At 40.2% G+C, this 22070-nt stretch overlaps 2 protein-coding genes across 2 annotated transcripts in view; both read left to right on the forward strand.

The window, feature by feature from the left end:
• Positions 1 to 22070, forward strand: part of LOC142104373 (uncharacterized) — a 388681-nt gene that overhangs the window by 274355 nt on the left and 92256 nt on the right. The gene's annotated exons all lie outside the window — the stretch shown is intronic.
• ADAMTS18 (ADAM metallopeptidase with thrombospondin type 1 motif 18) overlaps positions 11353 to 22070 on the forward strand; it is a 77146-nt gene continuing 66428 nt past the window's right edge. Inside the window, exons 1-3 of the mRNA XM_075188997.1 lie at positions 11353 to 11609; positions 11705 to 11786; positions 15600 to 15916. Coding sequence (XP_075045098.1) covers positions 11436 to 11609; positions 11705 to 11786; positions 15600 to 15916 — 573 coding nt within the window. The 5' untranslated portion in view covers positions 11353 to 11435. The remainder of the gene's footprint in view (positions 11610 to 11704; positions 11787 to 15599; positions 15917 to 22070) is intronic.

The following is a 22070-nucleotide window of genomic DNA, read 5'->3' on the forward strand; positions in this document are numbered from 1 at the left end:
GTCACCACCCTATCCAATTTGTCAAGGGTCCAAAAGTTTCTCCCATTTGTACACTTAAGCTGCCTTCTTAACTTCCGGAATATTGAACAGGAAAGCTTTAGAATAGTGACGATCTATTAAGGTTTGAGCACTGATTTTACAACGCACTTGTGGCCAGGATTTCCTTCATCCACCTGCACAATTTCAGATCGCACCTCCCCGTAACAAATCAGTAGATCCTGCTATATTTCTAGAAGACACGGTTCACTGACTTTACTACTTGATGCAGAGGACTTTCCTCAAACACCCAGTTATGATTGGAAGGTTTGATCCACGTTTAATGTTCTATGTGGACTCTTGATATAATTTAAATGTATGGGAAACCTAATAAATTATTTTACCATGTCTTTGAAGTAGCGTTTTGCAGCTTCAACTCAACAGACTGAAGTCGGTATAACTCTACATACTCTGTAAACCAGTAAAGGACATTACAGCTATAAACACATTACAGGTAGCTGGGTGAGCAGGGATCAGTAACGTTCTATTACTAAAAAAATCAAAGAAAAACCCTGAGATATAATAAAATGTTCAGTAGATGTGGACACAATGGGCGATACGGAGTGAGTACTATGGCGTATCTTCATCATCATTATCATCATTTATATAGCGCCACCGATTCCACAGCGCTGTACAGAGAATATTTGTCATTTACATCTGTCCCTGCCCCATTGGAGCTTACAGTCTAAATTCCCAAACGCATACACACAGACTAGGGTTAATTTTGTCAGCAGCCAATTAAAGTACTTGTGTGTTTTTGGAGTGTGGGAGGAAACCCACGCAAACACAGGGAGAACATACAAACTCCACACATCTGCGCATGACCAGAAAGTGGGCATACGCATATGTGCCCATTCAGATCATACTTGCCAACTTTTCCTAGTTGGCTTCAGGAAGATCCAGGGGTAGGTGGGCGTGCGGGGGCGGGACTTGATGAATCGCATCATTTTGGTCCCGCCCTTAAATGATTGTCACAATTTTTTCCAATTACAGCAGGGGGCAGGGCTAAGATGTTGCGATATTTGCGTCATTAAGCCCCGCCACTTATCTATTGCGGAGGCGAGAACCGGGAGTTTTCCCTGCTCTCCCGGGAGCCCAGGAGGTCTCCCAGAAATGTGGGAGTCTCCTGGACATTCCGGGAGAGTAGGCAACTATGCGTTAAAGAAAAGCAGCTAATGAATCTCTAGAGACTTAAGTGTCTTTTACATTTCTGTCTCCATTACTGAAGTCATGTTGTTTTACCTGTCAGTCTTTGATTAAATCTTGGTCTCCATGAAAATGGCCACCTCCATAGGCATCAACACGATTTCTGAACTGTGTCATCATGGTGAAGCCAACCACATCTTGTACTGGCTCATCATCAGGGAGAATGCCAGACTCTTCAGGCAGTGAGGGAGATCACCCCTATTTCAGGGAGTCTCCCTGACATTCAGGGAGAGTTGGCAAGTATGATTCAGATTTGTGTGATTTTGTCACTTACACCAACTTATGTGTAGATAGATGTGACGGACGATCTAAAGTAAGTCGGATACAGTAAGGCGAGTGTGCGTGCAATTGTGAACGGATGCTGAACAGGAAGAAGACTTAAATACACCTGAGGAAGCCGTATTATTTGTGGGTGGCTAGGATCCGGTGTAAATAGCATATGATGCTGACAGTCTTTAACATTTGAAAACGTCTTGTCATTGGCTGCTTGTTATTGCACCACTGCAGCTGATTGGTGCTTTCTCGGGCATGCGGTAAGCTTCTGTGTGCGTATTTAAGCAAAAGTTGTTTTTGCTGTATTACAGAGGCTTATTAAGGTCAAGTTACTGATACCTAATAGTGAATGCATTGTTGCGCATTAATCAAATGTATAAAAATATAGGCGCAAGTGGAACGTAAGTGTCTATGACGTGTGCCTGTAAAAACTGGCCGCATATCCTAAATACCGAAATGCAAGGATATTAACACGGCTCAGCAAATACAATAAATGAGTAATTTTTTACATCTTGATTTATTTAAACATAAATAACGCCCTTTTTGCGGCTAACTGCATCAAGCCCAATGTCTTATACACATACGTTTTTAAAAAAAAAAAAAAAAAAAAGTATTTGCAATATAAAACATACATTTGTGCTTAAGTGTTGTTGAAGAAAATCAGTGTACGGAGCCAGGATTCCTGGTTAGGCAGATAAAGATATTATTATCTCCTGCACACAACATGTATGTATGTCTCCCTACTGCGGGCATGTCTATTGCATACATAGTATTTAGAAACACATAAACAGTTACGGATTGTCTGCTTACCACAGGCTAGACGTGGGTAGAATGGATTTACGAAGATAAAAGGCTTCACCACCAACATAACCAGTAGATGTCTCAGTTATCTGTGCCAATCCTTTGCTCTTTGGCGAATGCCAATCATCAACCTCCCCAGTGAGTCAGATCCTCCAGATGAATAGAATTAATGTCTTTACATGAATGCTTCTACAACAGGAGACTGTTAGGCTCATGTGAAATTTGTATAGCCCCATTATGAATAAATGGCATAAAAATATGTTTATGGGAAGCTTCACCTAAGGCTAGTAAATTATTGTAAGGATAACTCACTAAAGGGTAAGTTATGAATGGAAAAAATGTAAAACGCGTAGTGCATATTTTTTTGAACAAACGTGTCTATTACTTAATGTAGGTAGGTGACCCTCACTTGGAACCCCCAGAATTCACTTTATTTAGAAGGGTCCTAGTGCTCCCATATAGCTGCTGTGGTCCTTCCGAAGCAGGGAAGATCAAACAGTGTACTAGTTATCGATCTCTTGCATAGAGAGGATTTCGGGAGGACCCCACCAAAGTACTATTGTAAAGGAGAGAGGGGATAAATTATTATTTTGAGATTTACCACGGCTCTATACGGTTTCCAATGGATGCAGAGTCTGATCCACGATTGGTAGCTTTACATGTACTCTCTCAATGTGTTCAGACTCAAAACTAATTTGCCCGTATTAAACAGGTAAGTATGGTGTAATGATGTTTGAATTCTGGACCACCACTGACCTAAACATGGTTCTTGCATGTTGACAGTGGTCATATAGCAAACCTTGTAGTTTATAGTTTTTGCTAAATCTGTCCAAAGAGCTCTACTTACCTTAGAGGTGACCCCCGTGAACTGGTTTTGGTTTTGGATCTAGATTAGCTTCGTGTTTTGGTTTTGGTTTTTGCAAAACCGCCCTCGTGTGTTTTGGTTTTGGATTTTTTAGAAAAAATCCTAAAATATGCAAAAATCACATAATTTTGCTCTTTTTTGGTCCCTACATTATTGTTAACCTCAATAACGCTAATTTCAAGTCATTTGCAGTCAATTTAGACCACCTCACAGGTCACAATATTATTTTCAAACACTTTCAAAAAAATACTGCAGCGACCTGGTTGGATGGGAAGCGACAGAGCAATGGCACAAACACACAGCAGTTCCTAGCACATCTAGGACACATTGGCACACAGCAGTGGCAGAAAAGAAAAATGGGGGTCCGCCCTCCCTCCCACCCTCCGTGATGTTGGATCTTTAAAAGGAATTCAAAACTCGCGAGATCCGAAATCCGACTACGTCACAATGACGTTTTGCCTCGTTTTCAATTCCGAGGGCGCGTGACAGTACGGAGCCGACTCGGCTCGGTACTCGGATCCCCTAAGGTCGTGTGTGTTCGGTTCTCGATGAGCCAAGCCTGAGCATCTCTAATTTACCTTGCTCTTTTCCAGGCCCCTCTTTTATTCCCAACACCAATGTCAGACTGGTCTATCTTGCCCACACTCAAGAGAATTCTTCCGAGGGTGAAGCCCACACTTCAAATAAATACATTGCCCACACTTCATCCCTAATATTTATATGACTCCCTAAAAACCTTATCGTTGTACATATAGCCGGTGCCCATGTACATTATACCCAGCAGTGCCCACATATATCACGCCCAGCCGTTTGCACACTTTTATTAAGTCTAGCCAATAAGCAAAATGTGGTGATCTTCACACTGTGCTGTTAGATTTAATTTAGTTCTTTATGGTCTAGACCTTCCCTAACATCCCATGTTAACTCCACGTTAGCATAGCTTCCTGCCTTCAATAGGCTGTGAGTAATTAAAGGTGGATGAGAGTGGTTAATTGAAGGAAGACCGTTTTGAATAGACACAAACAAAGAACTGCTGCCGGGGTCCCTTATTTTGTTATAGTGTTACATAAGGTATTGGAAACTGCTGTGGAAATATTATAAGAAGCCAATACTGTATTAGATACCACTAGAAATGGAAATGGTGTACAAGCAAAATTAATACCGGTAAATATTCGGAAAATAATTGGTACTATCTGCTGGCATACTGACGGTTCCCTTGTTCCAGTAATGTTGTTGTCTTAACATAATTTGTTAATGCCCTAGAGTTTATGAAACCCCACATGTCAATGCTGTCACCTATGTTTCTTCTAGACAGCATAGTGTAACTTAGTAAATGTGGGTTTGCAGAACTAGTTGAGGTTTGGTAAAATGGAAAGTTTTGCGTTCTTCAAAGGTAAACACATATGAATATACTATGGGCCTGATTCAATAAGGAACTTAGGCAAGAATTTGAGTAAGTTTTCTTTCTTAAGTTTTTCTGGGCAAAACCATGTTACAATGCAAGGGGTATAAATTAGTTTATTATTTTGCACATAAGTTAAATACTAGCTGTTTTTTCATGTAGCACACAAATATCAATTTCAGTGTACTAATAAGCTATCAAGTATTTGTGTGCTACATGAAAAAGACAGCTAGTGTTTAACTTATGGGCAAAATAATAAACTAATTTACACCCCTTGCATTATAACATGGTTTTGTCCAGAAAACTTAAGAAAGAAAACTTACTCAATTACTTGCCTATGTTCCTTAATGAATCAGGCCCTATGTGTGATATGTGCTTTTAGTTGTGTTAAAGCCTTATTTAGGGTATCATGTAAGGATAATCATTAATTGGTTAATCATAACAGAAAACATGCATTACTAATTAACAGTGTTTTTCACAATTCTTTCATGTTAAATTCTATTGAGTATCATTTCTTTCACAGACTGTGGGGTCTATGTATTAAGCTAATTTGGCACTTAAAATATGCGGAAGCGGCTGTTTCCACATCTTTTAAGTTTAGTTGCTATGCATTACATGCCTAACAGAGGAGATTTCACAGAAATCTCCTTCGTTTAGGCAAATACCGTTCAGCATCACAGTCCCCATAGATTACTATGGGGACCGCAATGTTCTGCTATCATCAAGCTTTGATAAGCTTTGCATTGTGCAGACAGGTAATGCCAAGTCAGGATGGCGTTACCTGTCTTTTCCTATTGGATTCTGTTGAAGCCTTTCTGGCTTTGCAGAATCCGAGTGTTAGCGCTGTGCGCATGCGCACAACACTTCCTCCTATCACAGGCAGCGCTAAGCTGCCGATAAATAGGAAAAACTAATAACAGCAGTGGGGTGTCTTTGTCGTGGCTCCCAGAGTAGCCCGGGCATGGTGCATTAAGGCGGTACTTAAATATGTATCACTGCGATTTACTGGTACCACATATTATTAATGCATAGACCCCTGTATTATTTGTTTCTTGCTGTTGCTGCATAGCTACTTGTAACATACTTCCAACAGTCCCAATTTTTGCAGGACAGACCTGTTTTTTGGCAGGCAAAAGGGTGAGATTTACAGATTTGGGCTGTGGTTTTAGTAAAATGAATATTTTATTGGAATTGGAGGCATGGCAGGGGTTCAACTGTTTTTTTTTTTAAATGTGAGGACAAATTTAGAGTTGGGAGGGTTCGTGTCCTAACTCAACTCTAAATTGCATTGTACAGATAAATCTGTTCAGTATTTGTGCGCTAAATACAAATGCAGCCAGTATTACCCCTCCATTTAAAAAATTAAACAATAAATGTATTTGCATCCGTTTTTTTGCTTTGCTCGTAACTCTTAAAGTGGCCCAAAATGTTTAAACTGTTTAATGAGTAATCTTGTTTTGCTTTGTGAGACGGGCCATAACATTTTGTAAAATAAACTTGGATACTTTAAATTGATGCTATGCTTTTGTAATGTGTTTAGGTCCCTTGCACTTTAATGTTTTCAGCTACTTATACAGGTGTGGGGGGGTTCAGTGAGCAAACCAGTGTATGTTGTATGTTATTTTTGTAATAAAAGCTTACTTTGTGTATGTGTATTGTTTAACGAGTGAGTATTTAGTTCTGCTAAATTTCGATTGTGTTCTTTTTTTTAAGTTAGTGATGTCTGTGTGTACTCACTTTGAACTATACATTTGCAGGAACGTACACATTTAAATAGAATCTTGAAAGAAAATAACTTCAAAAGTGTTGCAAATACACTTCAAAAGTACACATGCATTTTAAACGCTTTAACTGTTTTTTTTTTATTCTTTAATTGTCTCCAAACAAAATGCATCTTTGGCCATGTATGAACTTTGTGCATAAAGTGATGTATAGTAGATATACTGTATGTAATGCCCCTTAGTATCAAATGAAGGTATTATTTATACTTACTTTTGTAAACATTCAACGGGAGCAATTCCAAATAAATTAGTGGTTTAGAGGGAAAATACAATATATTCATAGCAAGTGATAGGCTGTTGTTAGTAAATAATGTTATTTGTATATATGGCTTTTTTGTGTTTTCTATGCTGCTTACAATAATGAGATAGAATTAAATATCAGCCACAAGATGCAATGCAATAGTGCCCCCAATTAGCCAAATTATTGTAGAACATTTAAGGATATCACTTTGGTTTTACCAAGCTATAACTTTTGAACAAATCATGTTATTGATATGGGAGTATTCTTGTTTGGTTCAGCAGGGACAGCTCTACCAAACAAATGCAGCTTTAAAGATAATTACTTCTCCATAGTGCTCCTGAGAGTGAGCAGCTGTTACTGTGTGGAGTTTCCATGTCCTCCCCGTGTTTGCGTGGGTTTCCTCCGGGTGCTCCGGTTTCCTCCCACACTCCAAAAACATACTAGTAGGTTAATTGGCTGCTATTAAGTTGACCTTAGTCTCTCTCGGTCTGTGTGTGTGTGTGTGTGTGTGTATGTTAGGGGATTTAGACTGTAAGCTCCAATGGGACAGGGACTGATGTGAGTGAGTTCTCTGTACAGCGCTGCGGAATTAGTGGCGCTATATAAATAGCTGATGATGATACTTTTATGGAAGCTACACATCTGCCTTGGGCGACTAGTCTCAGTGAGTCACCTGGAGCAACATGTATCTACTTTTACTTAAAGGATGTCTGAGGGTGTCCCACCCCCTTACCTGGATTATTGGCTGGGGAACCACTTCATAAATTGGGCCTCCTACAAAGGGATGTGCAGAACTGTCCCCAATGGAGCAAACTGACGGACCCTCCCTTCCCCCCAACACATCTCACCTCCTCAGTACCCGGGTGTCCCACCCCATTATATGGACTTTTGTAATGCCATGCCACATTGTAGGCTCCCAGCAACCTGCTCTCTACATTATTTAATTGCCAGAAGCAACACAAGGTGACTCACGTCACCTCTGCTGTTTCCTGCAACCTCTGTATTAAGCCCATGGTCAAAAGAATAACAGAAAAAAGGCCTCTTGGAGGCACTCAAGGCCTGAGTCATTAAGGAAGGTAAGCCAAAAAAAGGAGTAAATCTTCTCCGGGACAAACCATGTTACAATGCAAGGGGTGCAAATTAGTTTATTATTTTGCACATAAGTTAAACACTGGCTGTTTTTTCATCTAACACACAAATACTTGATAGCTTTATTTGTACAATGAAGTTTAAAGTTAATCTAGGACATGCTCTACCCCAACTATAAATCTGTCCCCACATTTTAAATTTACCTCCCCCTCCAATGCAACATGGTTTTGCCCAGGTGCAAAGTTACTCCTTTTTTATGCTTAATGACTCAGGACCTCAGAGACTAAATCAACACCAATCACAACATCAAAAGTCTTATTGTTATTCATTTAATACAGCATACACAATCAATCCTATGAGTCCTCATTTAATATACAAGCAAAATATTAGAAAACAAAATGCTTGATATATAGTAAATGTGCTCGTGGAAAAAGTGAGAAGTGTCTTAAAATTTATTAAGTAAAAGAAAGTGAGGCTCCCTTTCCTGATAATCAATCATATTAAAAGGGAACATTTTATATATATTATTTTAGTTTTATAATATTCTTGGGGCCCAAATTCATTGACTTATATGATAGTGTGTCATACAGCCTTCACCAGAACGAGTTAATCAAAGAAACAGCTTTATTTCAGGGTCATCTTTAACTTCATTTTCTTCAGATTTAGCAGTAGATCACTGTGCGATTAATAAGAGGGGGATTTTCGGAATATTGCTCCTAATCACATAACAACCTATTGTATATTCCTAGCAAAAAGTGCATCTATCAAATGCACAATATAGGGTGTGTCACAGTAGATTACAGTAATAGCACAGTTGCAGCCATATCAGTGTAAAATCTCTGTTCATGTTGTATATTCTCACCAGTCATTAGCCTTATCCACATTTAAGACTAAACACACTAAGGAGTATATTTACTAAACTGCGGGTTTTAAAAAGTGGGGATGTTGCCTGTAGCAGCCAATCAGATTCTAGCTATCATTTATTTAGTGTATTCTACAAAATGAAAGCTAGAATGTGATTGGTTGCTATAGACAACATCTCCACTTTTTCGAACCCGCAGTTTAGTAAATCTAGCCCTAAGACACTGTGACATCTTTTACTCACAAATGCTGTCTATTATTTGTTACTCTTACACCCCTCAGCCCTTACTGATTGACTAATTCACTGTCTGCTGTTTGATCACTAGTAATATCTTATTTTAATTAATCCACTTATCTATGATCTACATTGTTTCCCTTACACCCTCGTGTCAATTACTTCTCGTAGGCTAGCTACACACTGGAGCGTTTTCGTCCAATAATCGGGCAAATCAGCCAACATACCACTGTTCGGAATAATTCATTTGTTCGTTCTGAGACAAAATGTTTTGTTTCAGAGACACAGACGCTAACGAAATTCGTTAGGACATGTGGATCGCTATAACAAGGCGGTTTTAATCAATGTGACAATAATGAATGAATATTGTGCTGTCATTCTCTGAAGACTAGAGGACCAGATGAAGAGCACAGATCAGAAGGTAAATCGTGTCAGTGCGTCTGCAGGAATCTCCAGACTGATCGGATCTTCAGTCGTAGGTACAATCGTTTGAAATAACACAATGAACTCACTTCATTGATTGAAGTAACTCTGTCTATATTCTAGTATCTGGGTCACTATCTATTATATTGCATTTCAATGATTAATGCAAGGGGTCCTCTAGTGCTAAAATGCACCCCTGATTTAAATTAATCTCATAGGTCCCCTCAAAATTTACTACGTACGTTTCACATTGTTTGCTTTTTAAAGGGCTAAAAGGGTTACATCTCCACATGAGTGGAGGAGGGGCAGGAGAGGTAGAACACTTCCACTTCTTTTACTGCCTGTAGTCCACTCATACTTTAGTCACGGCGCTGTGGGGTGCAGGTGCTGAGAGGTTTGGCTCCCACCCCACCCATAGGAGTGACAGGTCTGCCAATAGATACTATAACATAAAGCGCTACTGAATATGTTGGCGCTATATAAATAAATAATGCTGATGTTATGGTGTGATTTTTATTATGTTGGGGGAAGTCATTTTTATAAGGAAATGTCTGTAACTAGACATATTCTTTAATAGATCATCCACACGAGTGTAAAACCCTTGCATTCCAAAAGGAACATGACGCTAGGCGAGGGCTGGCTGGACTGGGGGGCAAGTAAGCTACCTTGGGCTGGGTCACTGGGCCACCTGCATTTTTTTCAATCCTTTAAAATGTTCTTAATAGGCTGCTGAGTCGAGTCTGGCCCCAACCTGGCTAACATTTGCCAGCCCTCCCGTAATGCTAGTATATATCACTGAATGTATACCGCCGGCATGGGGTATGCTGTACTTATGAGCAGCAATGAAAGACACCTTATTTTAGTCATTTTTATTACAGTGCTGTCCATGTGAATAGTATAGGAAGAATGGCATAAGAATCAATCAATCCCTCAATATCGGTATTTACCTGGCGTTAAACTAACGTTTCTATGGAACACACTCTGCAGATCACTGTGGGTCTTCACAAATAAACAATAATAATAATTCAGCATGTTGAGTCCACTGATGTAAAAAAGTCTTTAGTCATCATCAGTTATTTATATAGCGCCATTGATTCCGCAGCCCTTAACAGAGAACTCACATCAGTCCCTGTCCCATTGGCACTTAGAGTCTAAATTCCCTAACACACACACACACACACACACACACACACACTAGGGTCAATTTCAATAGCAGCCAATTAACCTACCAGTAGGTTTTTGGAGTGTGGGAGGAAACCGGAGCACCCGGAGGAAACCCACGCAAACACGGGGAGAACATACAAACTCCACACAGATAAGGCCATGGTCGGGAATCAAACTCATGATCCCAGTGCTGTGAGGCACTTATATCGCATTAGTGTGTGTACTCTACAGCGATGAGCGATTATCGTTGCCAAGCACATCGTATTGTTCTGTTTGATTTTTAAACTGGACTTAAGATGTTGTTCGACGATGGAACAATGTTGTTCCAATTAGTGTGTATGCAGTGTCCGTAGATCTCTATGGAGTGTACAGAGTCAGGATCTTTTCAGCCGATGGTTATGACAGATGAAGAGCACAGATCTGAAGGTAAACCTTGTAAAACGTGTATAGTGTGTACACAGGAATCGGCATGCTGATCGGGACTTCTTTTTTTTTTGCTGTCGTTGGTAAAATCGTTAAAGATGTCGCATCGGGAGAAATGTTCTGCAGCCTAAAGAGACGCAGAACCTTACATATTAGAAATGTGCCCCTTTATTCAGTGAAATGTTACCTTTCACTACTGTGTATTAAGATCCCACTCTCTCCCTTTCTATATTCGCCCTCACCTATTCTATCATATCTCTAGCACTAACACATTACACTGGCTCTGTTCTTTCCTAAGCTTTTCTGGCAGCAGAATAGTTAACACCAACGTTGATGTCTGTCATATTCAGCTATAGTTGGGAGAACTTGCCATAGATATCACACACACTGAACCTATATTGAAATGTTCTTGGAATGCACTTGAGTGACACTGGGGGGGCGTGAACATGGGAGGGGACAGGAGTAGAAATTCTATGCTGGTCTTAGAGTGCCTTCTATTATTGTGAATGCTGCTGCATAGAGCTGAGTCTGGGGTCATCCTAAAATGATCAGTGCATTGACTCCTCCAGCACTGGGTCTCTCAGCCAACACCTGAGAGTATTAACAAGCAGTACAACAATGCTCTCTGCTTCAACATGATGAGAATCTCCAGGCTGCTGCTTTGCCTGCCTCTTGGAGTGGATACAGGCTTGCATGTTTTGCAGGAGATGGATTATTTTGCACTTATCCTGTGGACATTACCTGTCACCATCCTGAAATGCACCTCAATGCCACTCCTGACAATCCTGTGGATTGGAAGCCTGGACAAGGCAGGTTCAAATTTCCTGACGTTTCCCCTAATATTTCAATGGGAACTTTCTTGCACCCTCATCTATCACTTACACGATCTGTTCTTGTCTTGCAGACACTTCAGCTCTACTGCTTGTGTTGTGTGTCATTTGCAGCCTCCTTAACCAGTGACAGCGGATTTGGAGAAGTAAATCAGGGTTTGTATGCTGGACGTTTGTTTATTTGTTTGTTTTTTAAGCATAACTCATAATAGCTTTTAAAAAAATAATCAATTCTGCATTTTTTTTTTCTGAATCCTAATAAATAATGCATGCATAATTGTATATATATAACAGTTACATTGAAGTAACAAGGAAATTTTACCGACGTGTGAAAAATACTGCATTGCTTAGTAAAACTTATAAAGATATTTAATTAATATCTATTAAATCGTTTTCCCATATTTATTTGTAAATGTTTTTCCAGTGCTTCATTCCCATACATGTTCTCCTGTTCTTTTGTGTTGCTTTTATCTTATTTTTATATTCACTCAGTTGTTTACAAACAGTTTATAGAAGAATAGCACAAATGTTATTATTATAGCAAAAATGACATACAAAAGAAGAATGTTTTTGTTATATTGTATGCACTTTTTGCTTTTTGTATATACTTTATACAGGATTGTGTTTATTGCATTGTTACCTCTACCGTTCGTTTATATTTGCTTTGAGCTTTTATTGATCAGACATTAGTAAGCCTCTTTAAATGATTATTGAAAGAGAGTTTGGCTTCTGCAAAAGGCAAGGGAACTAGACAGGGGGGGGGGGGGGGTTGTGCTTTAGGTAGTGTAGTGGACAGAACATGTTTTCTCCTGTAACCCTTTCATGGCCTGCCTTGTACTGACAGGATTAATTTACTGTCAAGTTTAATGACTAGGCCTCACAGTGGGGCTGTAAAAGCCTTCTCTCTGTGATATAATGAATTAATGACAGGTCTAGTGCATACTATGTGCATTGCCTTTCAGTGTTGCTAAGGAATTCCCTTCTCCTGCAGATGTTGCTTCCTGCACTCCCCAGTCTGGGAACTTCTGCTAGTTATTTATTTCAGCATTATCCAGGGTCGTGATGTTCTGTTTAGAAATGATTGCTAGACACACATTCATGGCTGAAGATGCTACATATCTACAAGCCACGTGTGCCTCCAGAGTGGCTTTTCTATCACAGCTGTTGTTGTTGCTTACAGAACGGTTGTTAAGACGATGAACAGTCAATGAATGGTGACTGCAGTCTATCGCCTTGCACATTATATTGTAGGCTTGGACAACCTTATCTGTGTGGAGTTTGTATGTTCTCCCTGTGTTTGCGTGGGTTTCCTCCGGGTGCTCCGGTTTCCTCCCACACTCCAAAAACATACTGGTAGGTTAATTGGCTGCTATCAAAATGGATCCTAGTCTCTCTGTCTGAGTGTATGTTAGGGAATTTAGACTGTAAGCTCCAATGGGGCAGGAACTGATGTGAATGCGTTCTCTGTATAGCGCTACGGAATTAGTGGCGCTATATAAATAACTGATAATAATAATAACCCGTAGCTCTCCAGGTGTTGTGAAGCTACCAGCCACAGCACGTTGTGCTGGGACTTGTAGTTTCACAACACTTGGACAGCCACAGGCCTGCTGTAATATATCCATGTGTCAATAAAGGTGTTTCCATGTGTCAGTCAGAGGGTGCTGCAACGGGGCTATTCTAGGACAACTAATCATCTGCCTAGGGCCGCTTTGTTCATGGGGAACATAGACGGTTATTATTATTTTATTAACTTTTTTTTCTTGCAAACTTCTCTTTTACCACCTGCCTTCTTTTCTCAGTAAAAACTATACTGCTCTGGTGTCAGGTAAAGATCGTGAGCTCTATTTTCATGCCTTGTGTTGCAGGTAAAACAAACGATAGCTGACTAAAGCTGGGGTCATGTGTTGCACTATCGCTAGTAATATCAGGCAAAAGGTCTGTGTGGCCCCAAAATCGATCAAATGACTACCAAGCATGTTGGAAATGCGTTCATAAAATGACTGCTGTTGGTCTGTGTTGTGCGCCTGTGCTAGAAGACCCCAGTGAAAGGGTAATTGATCCGACTGCTTGGCCTGTCCATAGAGCAGATGGATCTAGTCGATTCTGGCCACTGATGTGTGTGATTGGCTTTACTGCTGTAACCAATGGTAGTATCCGTTACCAATAATGCTATTTGCATATTAGCCTAATGTCCCTAATTTTCAAAGACAGTCGCAGATTTTTGTCCCTGGGCCTTCTCTGCTTCCGACAATAACCCTAACCTACTGTATTGTTTTATTTATTTATTTTTATTTTACGCTGCATAGCAGCGGTGGGCAAACTTATAAACTTCAGGTACCGCATGGGCGGTCCCACTAACCTTCACAAGGAGTCTGGATCCGCAGGCGAAGGCTAGGAGGGTCACATTCACCCATGGGTCCGTCTGCTTCCCATCACTGATGTATAGAATTAATCTAGTGGATATGAATATTTAAAATATAATTCTATAATGATCATGTTTAAGGAATGGTCCATCTTCTGATCTCTGGAAATTCAATTTACACGTACATGTTGCTCACATTTCTTCCCGATTAGCATTGTGCCTTTAAGTCCTCACAAATAAAGGTATAATACATTGCACAAGAAATAAAATGATGTAAGAAGCTAACATACTATAAACATATATCAGTAGATTTAAGAAAGCATTTAAATGTTTGACAAATTGATGAGTATTAATCAATTATATCACAAAGCAATTGGGCTCGGTTGAAATGAGCGACTATGATTGTCGGATTGTATAGAGCAACGACTAGTTTGAACATCTAAGCTAAGATTGACTAACCGAAGAAAGCTAAAAGGATGCTGGGAAATTTTCTGTTGAATCCACTGATTTTGTTTGGTTGCAGTTGGTTGAAAGAATCACACAGTTTGTATAGCAGCAGATCAATCAGTGCGCTTGATGTCTCTTATGAGTGTGGCTAATATATTTGGCAGGCAGAGCATGAACAGAGTAAACGCTTTAAACTATGTCTTAAATCATTTATTTGCTGACTCTTAGTGTGCTGAATGGGGTAATCAGTAGAACCCCCTGATGGCAACAAATGTCTTACTCTAAAGAACCTATTGTCATCTCTCTTTCTTAAGGCAAAGTTTGACTAATCCTCTTTTTATGCAAGTACCAAAGCATAATGATTGAATCCCTTGTTGACCTCTATTGTTTTGATTGAGTTGTCAAATGTGCATTTAAATCGACACTAGCTTCGGAATTGCTTGAACTGTTTTTGTTGTATTGTAGAGAGTAACTTGTCTCACATGGTGCCATTGTGCAAACATCACATATATTCAATTGTTTTGAACTTTCCCATTTTCCTTTCTTCATACCTGCTCAAAGCACTTAAAAATGGTTGTCTTGCGGTCTTCTAGGTAATCATTGGTAGTTATATCCCAAGTTAGATGAGATGGACAGCATGGTGGCTCAGTGGTTAGCACTTCTGCCTCACACCACTGGGGTCATGAGTTCGATTCCCAACCATGGCCTTATCTGTGAGGAGTTAGTATGTTCTCCCCGTGTTTGCGTGGGTTTCCTCCTGGCGCTCTGGTTTTCTCCCACAATCCAAAAACATACTAGCAGGTTAATTGGTTCTTATCAAATTGACCCTAGTCTGTGTGTATGTCTGGAAATTTAGACTGTAAGCTCCAATGGGGCAGGGACTGATGTGAGTACATTCTCTGTACATCGCTACAGAATTAGTGGCGCTATATAAATAAATGATGACGATTGCTGTTTTACTTATGCTTTTATATGTGCCATAAGTGTTCTATTCACCCAACTGAGCAACTGACAGGTCACACTTAACTGTTTTGCTTAAATTATTTCACAGCCTTCAATTTAGCAGCAGCGTCAAAATGATACTTAGACAAAAGATCACTGAAAATACATATGTGTTTTCACTTTATTTGCTGTTATCCTACTCTCTCCACCTCCAGAATATGTCTTTGTTACGCCAGTAGAAGTGGACTCCAGCGGGGCTTACATTTCACACGATATCGTCCACAACAGTAGGAAGAGGAGATCTACGCGAAGTTCAAAGATTTCCTTGCACTACAGATTTTCAGCATTTGGACAGGAACTACACTTGGATCTGCAGCCTTCTCCTCTGCTGTCGAGCCAGTTTGCCGTACATGTTCTTGGTAAAGATGGAATCCTAGCAGATGTGGAACAGAATGTAGAGCCTTGTTTTTATCAGGGATTTATCAGAAACTATGACAACTCCTCGGTGGCCATATCTACATGTGTGGGCATGGTAAGTCATTTTAAACAGTCCTAGTCAATATAATGACCGTTTTCTGCTTGATTTACTCATTGTTGGCAAATTGCATTTTTTGTTCTTTACGATTTCTTTATTGGTATTTACATTTTTGGGTATTGGTGCAGTACGTGACTCCTTTAAAAAAGTTATTGATGATGTCATTGAATGTAGTTTAGGTGGGTAAACTAATATGTCGATTTAAACCTAAAATACAAGCTGCTGTAGGCTGGTGTCCTACCGCTAAAAAGCAGATATCTGTTGTTAATTTATATCAGTAAAGTCTATGGGATCTGCCCTTTGCTTTCACACTGCCTGTGTCCAAACCATTTGACGCTCCTGAATGCAACACATGGCGCTCTGGTCTTGCAGGCTGAAATCCGCTTCTGTTGAGATGGATATAAAATGCTTCAGCATGTCACACATATCTGTAATAAGCTATTAAAGTATAGAAGCAGCGATCCTAAAACACACCTAGTTTAATGAATTCATGTAACAAGGAGCATTAGTACTTTGTGAGTAGCATTAGTACTTTGGTTCTACAACACAAATTTGACGCCAGACTTAAACACATACTTGCCAACGTTTTTAAACTTCTTTCCGGGAGATCCCAGGCAGGGGGGCGTGGTTGGAGGGCGGGAGGGGGCGGGGCACGGGAATCACGTAATTTGGCTCCGCCCTGCGTCAAAATGCCGGTTTTTGCTGTGGGGGCGGGGCCAAAATGCTGCAATTCACCGCAAATCGTGTCATTTTGACAGCAAGATGCCATTTGTGGGTTTTTTGCCTGCTCTCCCGGGAGTCCGGGAGACCTACCCGAATTTCAGGAGTCTCCTGGACATTCCGGGAGAGTTGGCAAGTATGCTTAAACAGTATAAATCACATGATAACGTTTCTGAAACTTGAGCCCCCTCCTCTTTTTTTAAAATCTGACAGGTACTGCTTGTTTAGTGGGCAACCATGCATGATCTGAGGGTTAGTCACTGACTTTGTTCAAAGGCGCAAATCTAAACTTAAAGCCTAGCGACCAATCAGATATTTGCTTTTATTATCTAATTTGCACTAGACAGATGCAAGCTAATTGCTGATTGGCTACTGTGATTTTAGAGTATTATTACAATGTGAAAATGAGTCCGGTATGGGCGAAAGACTGCTTGTTTCACTCTACCACACGCATTGATTGCACTAAGAAATCATCTTTATTGACAACATTTGGCAATCCAATATTATTCCTTATTCTGCATTTTTCTCTGTTCTCATTATGTAAGAGAAAATAATAATTACCTTGAAGAAAAGATCAAATTTCAGCGCTTTCAAATAGAACTACCAATTAGAATTTGTAAAACTAATATAAATATCAGATACAATTTTTTTTTTTTTAAAGAATCTTCTAATACTGGGATCACAGGACAACTCCTGTCAAGAAGCAGAGGTTTCTGGGAAATTACATTTTCATAGCTGCTCCTCGTGTCAGTGCAGGCCCGGCGCTCCCATTAGGCAAGGTTAAGCAGTTGCCTAGGGCGCTCTGGAGGGCGCCACAGAATTAAAATTACTTTAAAACTGTGAGGCGACCGCTGACCATGCCTTCCACGGGCGCCGTACAGCCTCAGATAAATCCACGGGGAGGGGGGAAGAGGCTATTGATCACCACCGCCGCCTCTCTGCTCCGTCTCCTCCCCTCCACTCACTGACTGTCGGGCGTGACATCATCATCACGGCCAGACAGTGTCAGTGAGTGGAGGAGAGGAGACGGAGCAGAGAGGAGCAGTTTTATGGAGGCAAGTTAAGGTAAGGAAAGACGTTGGGAGGGGAGGGGGCGCCGATTTTGACAGTGTGCCGAGTGGGGGCACCGATTTTGAAAATGTGCCTAGGGCGCCAAGGACCCTAGCACCGGTCCTGTGTCAGTGTATTATGACTTACTGGGTAAGAGCTTGTCACAGGCTCAGAATGCCCTCTACAGACAGATTGCTTCATCATCAGTGTAAAATACAAATTTTTGTTTACTTCAGTGTTTTATAAACGCCAATACCATCGACTAACTCTTATAATCTAGTTAACATGACAGAAAACCTATAATAGTATCCAGTTATGGGTGGTTAATACCATACTTGCCAACTTTGGCAAGTTGTGTTCAGGAAGATCGGGGGGAGGTGGGCGAGGGGGGGCGGGGCTCAGCAAATTGCGACATTTGACCATACCCCTTAAACGGACATTACATTTCCAAGCCTATTACAGCACGGGGTGCGGCCACGATGATGTGCAAATCGCGCCCTAAGCCCCGCCCCACCTAAGCCCCACCCTAAGCCCCGCCCTAAGCCCCACCACTTCACTAATTAAGTTGCAAGAAACCGGGAGTCTCCTGGACATTCTGGGAGAGTAGACAACTATGGTTAATACAGTACAATGGATTATAGAGTGAAATAATAAACAATATCTGGAGCCCACCTATGCACATTTACCAAGCTTGACTTATTCTTTTGTATCACAAAGTGCAGGCTTATTCTCTCCAGCTTGTAAGTAGAAATGCTTTGATTTTAAACTTATTCCGCTGATCCTGTTACTTTGAAGCACATGTAGAGACAGATGTTTTATTGACTGCACATCTAGCAAAGGTAGGTGTGCGGTGTAACATTCTTATGTCTGAAAGAGACACAGAAAGCTCTAAAGTGAATGTATCATTGTTGCTGAGCTGGGAATTCTACATTCTATGTTCTATCGGAATCAGACACATTCTGTTGTATAGCATTGTGGTGCTCAGGCGTGTGATGATGCTTATCAAAGAGAAGCCGCAATTTTATTTAAAGCTGCACTGGTAGGGCCTGAGTCATAAAAAAGGAGTAACTTTGCACCTGGGCAAAACCATGTTGCATTGGAGGGGGAGGTCAATTTAAAATGTGGGGACAGACTTATAGTTGGGGTAGGGAATGTCCTAAATCAACTTTTAATTTCAGTGTAAAAATAAAGCTATCAAGTATTTGTGTTCTACCTGAAAAAACAGCCAGTATTTTCCTGACATGCAAAATAATAAACTAATTTGCACCCCTTGCAATGTAACATGGTTTGTCCAGGAGTAAATTTACTCCCTTTTTTGCCTTGGTCTCCTTAATGACTTAGGCCCATAGATAGGTAAAACAATCACTTTGTCCAGGACATCTCTCACCAGAGTTCTATGAAAGACAGCTCTGAGGACCTGTAATCATAGCTTTCTTCTGTGTGTTTCAGCTTTGTATTTATATCACCAGGCAGATTTTTATGCCCCTTGGATGTGATACAGAGCTACTTTCTGCATGCAAAGCTATCCAATGTAGAGCATAGACATTGTAGGCACCCAATGGTGTGATATAAAACAAAGTAGTACTTGCAGATGTGTGACAAATCCCATAGTGTAAGGGTTATAGCACTTTTGACACCCTGGGGTAAATTAATGAAGCTGCCAGTTTGAAAAAGTGGAGATGTTGCCTATAGCAACCAATCAGACTCTAGGGGCCTGAGTCATTAAGGAGAGTAAAGCATAAAAAAGGAGTAACATTTGCACCTGTGCAAAACCATGTTGTATTGGAGGGGGAGGTATATTTAAAATGTGAGGCAGATTTATAGTTGGGGTAGGGCATGTCCTAGATCAACTTTATATTTCAATGTAATTATAAAGCTAGCAAGTATTTGTGTGCTAGATGAAAAAACAGCCAGTATTTAATTTATGTACAAAATAATAAACTAATTTGCACCCCTTGCATTGTAACATGGTTTGTCCCAGAGAACATTTACTCCTTTGCTTGCCTTAATGACTCAGGCCCTAGCTGTCATTTTGTAAAATGTACTAAATAAATGATAACTAGAATCTGATTGGTTGCTGTAGGCAACATCTCCACTTTTTCAACCCTGCAGCTTGATAAATTTACACCACCCCCCATGTCATAGTTAATACTGGTAAAGTTCTCCTAAATGAAATCAAAGCGTTTGGTGGAACTATAGCGTCACTTCATCGGGGTATGAGCCAATAGCCTAGCTGAAGGTCACCGGGCCCTGCAGCAAAATCTTAGCCATCGACTCCAAGACATGCAAAAACAGCAGGAAAAACACAGTGCAACCTGGAGATTTTCTAATCCTGAATTCTCGTAGAGGTTCTCTGCTCCCGATTTTAAAAGCATTCTATAGCTGCTAAAATGTCTTATGCTTCACTGGGGACAAATCTGGACTCCCATAATCCCTGGTCTCAATTGAAGTTGCTTCTGCTGTTACCCCTTTTGCTACACTACTGGTATGAATCAAAACATCTGTCAACTATAATATTAATTAGTCCATCACAGGTTACTGCTATTGGAAACTGCTAAGTAGGGATAGTTGAAGCAGACTATTGTATGTTAGTTAGGTTGAAAATGCTGTGGTATTAGGTTTGGCTCATTATTACTTGCAGATTGAAACATAGAAACTTCCATTCCAACGAGGCACTTCATTTATAAAACAACTGCTTCGTAATGCCAAGCCTATTTGTAGAATTTATGATCATTAGGCCATTTAGATATACTGGGTAAAATTGCAAATAAAACCACTAATTCACATTAATACACATAAACAGTTGTCCATTACGGAGCTAAAAAATGTATATTAAATAAATGAAGTGCTCATACTTATATCCTCTTATTTCACAAAGGTGTTAGGAGGGAGGTGCTGCTCTAACAGCGTAGACCTAAAATGTGATGCAACAGCAGCTCAATTGACTGCAGTCTTTGCTTGACCTGTAACAGATAGCGTTAGGACAACCTTCTAAATATGTAGGAAGGTCTCCTGCTCTCTGTATTGAACTAGGGAGGTAATACTTTGCTTTTTAACAGAGCCAAAGTGGGATGCCAGCATAACATTATTTTACAGTCCTGGGGCCTGATTCATTAAGGATCTTAACTTGAGAAACTTCTTATTTCAGTCTCCTGGACAAAATCATGTTACAATGCAAGGGGTGCAAATTAGTATTCTGTTTTGCACATAAGTTAAATACTGCCTGTTTTTTCATGTAGCACACAAATACTTGATAGCTTATTTGTACACTGAATTTTAAAGTTGATATTTGTGTGCTACATGAAAAAACAGGCAGTACTTAACTTATGTGCAAAGCAGAATACTAATTTGCACCCCTTGCATTGTAACATGGTTTTGTCCAGGAGACTGAAATAAGAAGTTTCTCAAGTTAAGATCCTTAATGAATGAGGCCCCTGGTTCACATCTGTAAATGTCAATTGTAAGGTTTAGTGTGGCTAAATTTACTTTCATACACATTAGCGATAATATCGAATACTTGTAGACTCTTTTGGGCGTACTTGGGGTCAATTGATACATATTATGGGGTATTTTGGCAAAAACAATGCTGTTATATAAGGGGATACGGGATACAAAAGGTTGAAAAACCCTCCATTAGGTATTTAGCCAATGGGAAATGTTTTTGATTTGGCAGCAGTAAGAAAAGTATACCTAAGTTCCATTACCATTCTATCTGACTTTGTTCACAGCACTGACAGCACAGTTAAGCAGGCAGGTATCTTAATCTAAGGAATTGATGATTGTCAGTTTATTCAATCATGTGATCCCATCAATCCACGGGATGCTTAAGAGCAGATCTACTAATTACCTAATAATCTGACGTGCTTAAACTTCCCTGGTAATTTGGACGCTGATAAACAAGTGTAATTAAAAGCATCCTGTGTTCTCACCTTTATAGCGAGTTACTCTTCCCCTATCTAAATCCTGTCTGCGGATTATCTCCCGACACGGCTAGTGACTCAATAGTTAAAAGTGTATGTTTAGCATTGGGGAAATGATCAGTGCAGCGACTATCCCATCAGAAGCCAAGTTTAGCCATCACACTGTCAGGCCGAACAATATCTCCAAGACTGAATAGCCTCAATATCCTTTTTACACCAATTACTTTTGTCACTTGGATGCCCCTCTTTGCAACTCGCTTTGTTCACTGCAAATAAAATGAAAGTGGTGGTTCTTTTATACGGTTGGCAGCTCTTATCTTTTCACTGTGGCTTTCATTAGCAGTAGCTTCACAACAATAAAACCACACTGACCCTGTTCTTTCAAGCCTTCAGTCTCCACAATGGGACTTGGGAAGAAATTGCATTTCAATAGACTGCTAGGTTCTCTTTGATCTAATTTT

The sequence above is a fragment of the Mixophyes fleayi genome, chromosome 10, assembly GCF_038048845.1.
Source record: "Mixophyes fleayi isolate aMixFle1 chromosome 10, aMixFle1.hap1, whole genome shotgun sequence".
NCBI classification, from domain to species: domain Eukaryota; kingdom Metazoa; phylum Chordata; class Amphibia; order Anura; family Limnodynastidae; genus Mixophyes; species Mixophyes fleayi.